Source organism: Stegodyphus dumicola, chromosome 11 (assembly GCF_044657685.1).
Source record: "Stegodyphus dumicola isolate Sdum_Otavi_A_Nest chromosome 11, ASM4465768v1".
NCBI lineage: Eukaryota > Metazoa > Arthropoda > Arachnida > Araneae > Eresidae > Stegodyphus > Stegodyphus dumicola.
The window spans coordinates 105,456,516-105,466,616 of NC_140778.1; the positions used below are offsets into that span (position 1 = coordinate 105,456,516).

Here is a 10,101-nt window from a genome sequence, read left to right on the forward strand (position 1 = left end):
GGTTAACGTCGAAACATGACAACAGGCATTGTCGTCCTGAAAGTAACAGGGGTCCAACCCGTAAAACTGCCACAACGTAGGAACCACATTTTCATCCAAAATAGTGCAGTAGGCATCGGAGTTGAGCTTACCATGAATGGGGACCAAGGGTCCCAGCCCATATTAGGAGAAACACCCCCAGACCATAATTCCACCTCCGCCGAACTTGACTTTTGGCACAATGCATTCTGGCAGGAGACGTTCTCCAGGTAGACGCCAGACCCAGACCCTGCCATCCGAACGGTAAAAGGTGAACCTTGATTCGTCACTCCAAAGAACCGGTTTCCACTGATCTACTGTCCAATTTCGATGTGCTTTGCACCACATTAACCGATTGCGGTTGGACTTTGTGATCAAAGGCTTATGGGCAGCAGCACGACCATGAAAACCAAGCAGATACCATACGGATGTTATTCCTTGAAACAATACTCCCGGATGCCTGTTGAAACTCCTCGCGGATGAGGGCCATCGGTTAGGTGCGGTTCTTCCGAATTTCTCTGGACAGCACTCGTCGGTCTCTATCTCCCAATTTCGTTGGTCTGCCGACTCGAGGCACATTCCGACAATCACCGCTCACCTTCCACTTCTTAATCACATAGGCCACTGTCGATTTTGGGTACTTCAGATCGCTAGATATGTCCCTTAAGGATCGGCCACATTTGTGATACCCGATAATTATACATTTCTCGAAATCAGAGAGCTCCGAACTGCGAGGCATCTTGCATGCGACTAAAGCCGATGCTATTTCCTACACGATATATGCCGGCGGAGTCCGTGACGTACCTTAGGCCCGCAGATATCGTCATTTGCATAGGTGTCCAAATACTTATTGGTAGTCAGTGTATTATCACTTTATAAAGCGCGTAGAGTCAGCAGCAGCCAGGACCAAGCTAGTTGACTGTTACGTGATTTGTCAGATTGGTTAAAAAAAATTTACATGTGCGACGTTTCAGATTCATTTGAAATGTAGGATTATAATGCACTAGCATGTAACTAATGCATAATGGATTAATATTTATATTATTAGTGAATTATAAGGCATTGTTAAACTATTAGAGTTTTTCAAACCGAGTATTTTAAATATACATGAAGAATTAATGAGCTGTCTAGAATGAAATTGCATATGTTCACAATCTTCAGATCTCTTCATACATCGAAACTACGCACATAACCAAGGAGCACTTACTAAGTATTTAAATAATAATAACATTTAGACAATAAAGTATGCCTTTTCAAATTATTTTTCGATTTAATTGCTGGAAATGTTTGATTAAATTTAGAAATTATTATAAACCATAAAGAATACTTCAACATTTTGAAATGTATGTCATCAATGAATGAAAACCACAAAAAATAAGAATTCTAAACATATTTTGGCTTTTCTTTTTCACTTTCGCTGGTTCCATCATAACTTTCCAAGCAAAGGATCTAAATAATGATGCGGAATTATAATTCAGTTTTTAAATTCTAGTAATCTTTATTAATTCTTAAGTTATAAATTCGAATTTCTTTAGGAATGGACGCAGCCGCGTTGGTGTTTACTGTGCCGCCTGCGTTGCCATCGAGCAAGTCATTCAGCACGGTGAGGTGGATGTTTTCCAGGCTGTGAAAACTGTTCGCAGACACCGACCCCAGCTGGTAGAAAACATGGTAAATATAATCTGTTTATTTAACTCAAAAATAAAAAATAAATTATAGATAATTAGAGTATTATAAATAAATCCTCTCTGAATAACACAAAAAAAATCTGAAAGATTTCAGATTTTATATTACGAAAAAAGGTTTTTTAGCCCAAAGGGGCTTTGTCCCTGAAGGAATTGTTTTTCGTTTTGCGATTTTGCGTTGAATCACTATAACTGTCCGTTTCACTTTTCAACCTGTTGCCACCTAATGTTAGAGTCCTGCATTATATTTAAAGAAATTAAATATTGAAAAATCCGCATAAATGTATGTATATTTCTCGCATTGTGATAAAACAACGGTATCTAGAGCCATCCAGTTTTTATTGACGTAATCCTACTGCGAATATGGGCATCTGAAATCCCAAATTTGAAATTTGGAATTTATTTTATTATCGATTTCATATTTTGTAAAATTTTAACGAATTTTTAAGTAACAAACTCAACGATTTAAAAGCGAGCAATGGCAACACTCTACCGCGGGGAAAAATAAACCTTTTTATCTCCAGCGCCGTCGAACTGTGTATCGAAAATTCTAAAAATAGACTCATTTTAAAATTATTTTGCGACATTGCTATTGAACTGAATATTATGGTTTAAGTACAAAGAACATGATATTTGATAAATAAAAGAAACACACAAAACGTTAAAAAAACGCCCCTTTGGACGTAATTTAAAATCTGAAACCTTTCAGATTTTTTTCAAAATTTTGCTGTTGTTGTCCATTTGCACATATATGTACATTTCGAGGTCATTTGGGCTAAAAATATTTAAAAACAGCATATCTTTAGAATTTCCGATAGACACTCTCGCGCGCTGGAGATAAAAATATTTTATTCCGCACTGTATGCTGCCGCTGCTCGCTTTGAAGTCGTTGAGCTTCTTAATCGTTAAAGACTTACAAAATATGAAATATATAATAAAAGAAATTCAAAATTCGGCCGTCCAGGTGCTCATGTTCGGGTGGAGGATTACGTTGTTCAAAATCTCATGGCTCTAAGTATCGTTGTTTTGTCACAGTGCAAGAAATATACATACATTTATGCAGTTTGTTCATCATTTAATTTCTTTAAATATAATACAGGGCGGTAATATTTGGTGTCAACAATTTGAAAAGCGATGCAGCCGTTTATGGTGATTCGAAGCAAAATGCCGTTTCGAGATTAACAGCCTTTTGGGGCTAAGAAACCGCAATTTTTGCCAATCCTTTTTCATCGATCTTAAGGTCTATAGCAAATACATGTGTCATTATTTTAGTTTTGGAGTTGTTCGATTTTGAATTAATTTTTGAAATATGATCTCAAAGAAGGTTTCTTTCTCTTTGAGTAGACATAAATGAAAATCTAATCACATTCTAACTATTCTAACAATGATTTTAGTATCATGATTGCTATTTATTTCAGTTGTAATATAAATTACAAAACGAAAACCATCCCTTAAACTAAAAATTCAACAGTCCATTTTTAGCGTAGATTTTCGCAGTCTACAGCTTTTTTTGTTCACGCGAATACGTATTAATATTTAGAAACTTGTATCGTACTTACTTGAAAACGATTTCTAAACAATTTATATCTTCCAGCAAGTGTCCTATTTAAATCCCGAAGTATTATAATATGTTCTTTTTCACTTGTCTTCAACTTTCGAGTCTCACACATATTCTTACCCTTTATATATGAGCCAAAAGTGACGAAAGACGCATTAAACATTGATTTTGATGTTCTCAGGCTAAATTGTGAAAGGAATTTATTACAAGTTGCTTGTTAAATAAATTGTCCTCAATTAATGTTTGCTGCATGCTTCGCAATTTGTGTTATATTTATATTTCGAGATTATGATAAGGCTCAACATATACTCTATATTACATAGAATCAATAAACTGAATGCATAGATAATATAATTAATATTACGTGTGTGTGTGTAATAAAATAATCAAGACAAGTAATAAGACTAATAACTATTGATACTTATCGAGCCTTTCCTAATTTAAAAATTAACCAACATTAATTAATTAACTGCTACAAATGCATGAAATTACATATTCATAAAAGACGCAAGTTATGCAAATAATTTTTAATAGTTTTTTTAAATGTGTAGTTGAACATTTTATGTAAATATATCGTTTTTCACGTGTCACTAAAATTTTTTGTTTTCTTTTTCAGACGGAGTATAAGTATTGTTATGACTTAGTTTTGCATTATGTTCTCCATTATTTGAACAGTTTGTGAGACTGTCATTCTCCTAAATCCCTATCAGAGGTCCAAATGTTTGATACGAAGAACACAACGTTTGATACTGCCGTTGAACGTCTTTGTGAAAAGAGGATATATTTTGCACTCGAAATTTTAATACTATGCACTTCACTCAGGTTTAAGTCTTAGAACCTTGAGCCAACGACACCCTTCTTATTACATCATAATGAGTTTTTAGTTGACACTTCATCTTAATATTAACCTCCCAGTTTCACTATAACGTAACGTAGTATAATGTAGTATAACAATAAATACAAAGGAACTCACCTTTTTCTTTATATCAAAGTTACGAGCTAAAAAATTTCTTCCTATCTTGAAATTCCATTTTAGTTTAAGATTAGATGTATGAAATGGCAACAAGTAGAGCCATTGAATGATAAGATGGGAAGAAATGTTCCAGTTCAATGCTTCGGGACTAAAACTCGATTCCAAAGAATTCTTGCAGATGTAGTAGATATATAATATAAAGGTGATTCTTGGGGAAAATTGTATATTCCTGGTAAAAAAAAACAAAAGATGCACAAAGCACCACACTTATTCTACAAAAATCATCAGATAACCTACAGAAATATTTTTCGATCTCCTATTTTGTGCACTTCTTTTTTGTCTTGCAACTTTCCTAGTTGCTTTTCACGATATAGAGCCGATGTACCAGTTCATACCGAAAACAAGTTTGTAAATTGAGGACATCATAGATTTACAAAGCGTGGGAAAGAATCTGTTTGTACAATGTAATGCAAAATCACAAGCTAATGTGTTAGAACCAAGACGATAAAATAGATTGCGAATGAACGATCTTTTGGTGTATGTTACTGATAGCTTACTTGAAAAGGAAAGTAAGAATGTTATGGTTTCAAATCAGTTTCGGTGCATCTGCCTTTCAGAATCATTTAACTTTGCAATAAAGAATTATTTGGCTTGTGGTTTTGCTGATATGAAGCAGAAGAAGATAGTACAAATTTAGAAGTAAATGACATCCTGATTTGAATGTCACCATCTGCTTGCATTTATTAATTAGCAGGTTTATCTCCGAAGTTAAGAATTACTAGCAGGAAAACTGTTAACTTATATTCATACATTTTAACTTCACAAGCGAACAAATTTCTAACTTTCACTTAAAAACTTAAGAGTAGGGCACGCTCAAGTTTTTGATCATCATTGCCCCGTTTATAGTTGGCATATCATAGCAACATGGAACCATGGGCCACATGAATCGGTCAAAGTGTTTTCTGTTGCACATATTGGTGTCAACAAATATCTGCTCAACTGCATTATGCTATAGCCATCTGGCTAACGTAGCTCTAGATCAAAATAAGTGCTTCCACTGAGTAGTATTACATGTGCACATATAAAGCTTATGAAACATTTAGGTCAGCTTTTAGATCACATGCAACTCTATATGAAGAGCAATTTTCTATTATTTCAGTAAGAATTCTCTGATCAATTAATTGGATAACTGCATTCTTGAGCATACGAAACTTAAGCGATTTTGGGATGAAGATTGGTAACATACTATGACCAACAATTAAGTTTCTGAATTTTCAAGTTTTATACAGTGTTTATTTCTGATGAGCTTTAGCGCATCTAAAGCTCAGCTCTTACGGGATGAAACTTGATAATGTCACTTATGGATAGTCTAAATTAAATTAAATTGCGTTTATTTCAACCCACTTAATGTCAGCATTAATAGCATCATAGAACTATTTGAAGTTTTGCTATCACACCTTTATTTTGATTACAGCAATATCTTGATTAATGAAAACTGCGTTTCTATTTTTTGAACTTTTTATCATTTGCTATTATGAATATTATGAATACTATCTTGACCAATTATCACAAGCTGCAAAATTTAATAAATTTTCAAATTGCTTTAGTCATTTCTAATTGAATTTATCACCTGACTTCATGCTATTTCTATAATTTACAAGAAAGTCGTTTTCGGAGTTTCCGTTCCTGAACTATTTCTGGAAACTCTTTTTTATTTTCCATAAACCACGCTAAAATAATAATTAAATGCATTGATTGCCTGTGCTTGCATAATTTACAATTTGAAAAAGTTAATATTCGATAGAATATTCCATTTTGTTATGACTCATCAGATTTATCATGCACTGTTACGTATCCTGATGAAAGTATTATAAATGCAGATAAAGAATTATCAATAACATTTCATGTGCAGAGTATTTTAACAATTTGGATCAACCGTAAAAAGTTTTTAAATTTTATATTATTACCTTTTTTTGCCCTTACACGGGCTTTGTTAATGTCAATTTTAATAGTCCACAACTTAAAATATAAATTTTATTGCTATTTGAAAAGAATTTTTGCTGTAGAAAATATCAGATGTTACACCTCCACAGTATTGAAAAAATAAAATTTTGGTTTGTTCTTAAACCAGCAAATGATTAAAATGATAGCTGATACCATCATTTTAATCATTATTGTTTCAACCACAATGTTACAAAGTGATACAAATTACAAAGTATGTTATAAAGTGATACAAACTCTTGACTCAAGCACTAATTTCTGAAATCGAAGATAATATTTTGCAGTATTATATAGATTATCATTAATTAAAATATTTCCTCTTATTTATTTTCTTAAGGTGACTTTTTAGAAGTAACTGGAAGAAGCTGCCGAACAATTGTTATAAATTTGATAAGAATTTTTTAAAGTCAATCGGTTTAGTATTATTCCCCCTGTTAAACCGTTTGAAGATTTATGCTAGCTAAAGGGAAAATTAAATTACACCTGGAAGAATTGAATAAAATTCAATCATATTTGGAAATTATTTCGGCTGTTCAACGAGATATGTGTCAAGCTACTGTATAGGTTTACCTCAGAAAAATTTGAAATGCTGTACTTACCTTGAGGTAAATGAACATGAACCATTTTACTGAATAAATAATGGAATAATAAAAGAACCATACTTTTTCACATCAACAGAAAGTATTTTTTTCCTGTAGAATGTCATTCTATCATGTTACCACTAACTTTAGTTTTCAGGGACCCCCCCCCCCCTTCATTGATTCGGGAAGTGGAAGATAAGGATTTAAATCGTTGGCTCGTTTCTCAACAGATGGCAGCACCGCTGTTGTTTTAAAAAATGTTTAAATTTTTTACTTGTAATTCCAGCTAAGAATGTCTGTTAATGAAAAGAAATAAATTGAATTTAGTGATTGTAGTTATTCTTTTCATTCATAAATAAATTAACAAAGCTGAGAAATATCTTTAATTACCTAGGTTATAGGAGGAAAAACTTTGAATTGTTTGTGATTATCTACACTTCATGAGTTGAACTGAGCATAGCATTACCTAATTGTGACTTTAACATATTAGTAACGATTTAAACTGTATTTCTCATAAAAAGAACGATAGTATTAATCCATATTCCTTCTGCTTCTATGATATGTTTCTGCTTTTAAAAATCCTAGGCATGTATTCTTAAATTTTAAATTTAAGCCATTGATAGTAGCAATTACTTAACTTCATTTTTTCTAAATGATTAGGATCAATTATTCCTTCCAACATAAGGGAATTCAGTTATTCAGATCTTCAGACAAATATTTAATTATCGTTTAATTTATAGTTGCTTCAGTATCAGAATTAATGTGGAGAAATTCTTAATTTTTCAAAATAACATTTCCTAACATGCTAAGTAGGATTGTCTGGATCCACTCTTTTTCCCTATCCCTCAATTTTATTTTATTTTATTTTATTTTATTTTATTTTTTAACTGAATGGACTTGAATAAATTTTCAGCGCCTGCAGAATTCATATCATTACATTGTACTCAATCTTTACAGGATATCTAAGGGTAATAATAATCGAAGAATATACTTCAATACACTCCTTAAAAATAAACAATTCAAGCTTTTCTTTAGTTTTTTAAAGTTAAAGGTTTAGTAACTGTCACTTCAAAAGTCCAACAATTCAGCAACATCAATTCATTCTTCACAAACTCTCTTACTTTATGGCAAAATTGTTGCAAAAGGAGATTTGACCTTTTCGAGACTTTATGCACTAGATCAGGGTTTTTTAAACTGTGGGTTGTGACTCCCTTGGGGGGCATGGGACCTACAGCAGAGGGTCGTCAAAAATTTTAGCAGTTTTGATATTTCTTTAACTTATTATAATAATTTTACAATTACCAAATATTTTTTACACAATGTATCTGAAAATACATAAAGCTAAGACAATACAGACAAAGAAAAAATGAAAACATTTCGACACATTCTTTTTATAATACAAATGTTCATTTTCCTTGCTTTGCACGTGAAGTTGTCATTTCGTCTGTTACTTATTTAAAATTTTCACATTGTTCTATGTCTTAAAATTAGAAATTAAAGTTAATGACCTAAAACTGCAATAGTATATTATAGTACAAGTGAAAAAAACAGACAGTTTCACTCATGTGTGTGTCGGATTTTCGCTATGCTTATCGGGGTCCCACCAAATTTTTGTCAATATTACGGGGTAAACTGAAAACTCACAATGTTCACTGCTTCCTCTTTCCCTGAATAGCAATAATTCCCATCATAGCATCAGCCTTGAATAAGTTCTGTATGGCAGCTGAGTCAAAGAATTTGAATGGAATCAGAGAACCCATTCATGCTTTTTATTTTAACAATCATCTGATCTCCTGTGATATGAAGTACTGGCTAGTATCTGTACTTAGGAAGTCTCGGCTGTGGGGGGGGGGGTATAAAATCAGTTTTCAGAGGACCAGAACCGGAGTTTATTCAGGGGGTAGGTTCAGGCTCAGCAGGGATCATATGGTACTACTGTCTTGTCAACCCCTTAGCTCTGGGGATGGTACATGGTTGGATTTTTAAGGTTGTCTTTCGGGGTTTGGCTCCTCTTGGTCAACAATGGGTAATGCAGTCTTTGACACTGCTGTTCGGTCTCCTTCACGTAACTACGTTTGGAGTTCTCAAATTGATTCTGGCAATATGTGGTGGCTATTTTCTCTTTTTATATAGTAAAAGTGACGGTGTAATAGTCAAAAAATATAAGATATCCTTGCCTCCATGATGAAAAACATTTTGCACTTTATATACAGTGGAAAAGCAGATACTGTGGCAAAGAATATATGCATTCTTTTAAAACTGTTTGAGAGCGTCAAGTCTTTCAAATAAGTCCCCCACAGTTCACAAATGACTGCTGCAATCTGCCTTCCTTTACTCAATGTGGCACTGAAAGTTAAGCAATTAAACATTATAATTCCCATTTGTAAGCCCATTTCGCAAACATTATATTTGAGAAATTTTGATCAGAATTCAAAAAGTTTTTTGCTGAAGTGTTTGAACATTTAACCAATAAAAATAATTTAAATAGATAAAGCAAAGAAATAGTATGGAATGTAATAGCATATTGGGTTCATTTCATAAGGGAAAAAATCATTAGTCCAAGAACTGATACTTTATCTTCAACTTAATGAACTGAGAAAAAGAGTAATCACTGACATCCTTCATCACAATTTAGTTCTAATAAAGCTATGTTATGAAGAACCATAAATTGATAAAAGCACTTAAAACTGATATTCAAAGGTTACAAAATCATATTTAAAATGCAATTCAAAACTACTGAACCTTAAATTCCACAAAAGTACACATGTATATCAAACTCTGTCTAAATTACAAAAACATTTAAAAGCAGTCAGAGAGAATAACATTACAATGAGACTATCCACAAATGGAGATACACTGACAAAAAAGTATTTAGACCTAAATTTTTCTCTCAAGCATTTGGAAATATTCTTTTGCTTGAAATCAACAGTTCACAATGGACTTAGTTGCCAAGAAAGTTTTGTCTCAAATAGATAAATAAATACTCTACAATGGAAATATTGTCTTGTCCAAACCGTAATTTCTGATTTCCACCGATGGCTACTTTTTTATGCTCTTTGGTAGAAAGCTTCCTGGAGACTCTTGAGTACACAATTTCACTAACGACGGAATGTTGCAATGTAACAAATAATCACTAGCATCAAACAGCATGTTTGCCTTCCTCAAAGAAAGAGCTGCTTTAATATAAGAAAGAACAATATTTTGTCTTTAAAAAGGACTATCAGTTTTACCAGCACAGAATTCTTACTCAATAATACAAAAAACAAATGTCAACAACGCGGCACA

The 10,101-nt window shown here is 32.9% G+C and overlaps 1 protein-coding gene across 1 annotated transcript in view; it reads left to right on the plus strand.

Annotated features, from left to right (window-relative positions):
• Positions 1-7,151, plus strand: part of Ptp36E (protein tyrosine phosphatase 36E) — a 304,097-nt gene extending 296,946 nt beyond the window's left edge. Inside the window, exons 15-16 of the mRNA XM_085827038.1 lie at positions 1,554-1,689; positions 3,878-7,151. Of these exons, the coding sequence (XP_085683164.1) occupies positions 1,554-1,689; positions 3,878-3,943 (202 nt within the window). The 3' untranslated portion in view covers positions 3,944-7,151. The remainder of the gene's footprint in view (positions 1-1,553; positions 1,690-3,877) is intronic.
• Positions 7,152-10,101: the final 2,950 nt, after the last annotated feature.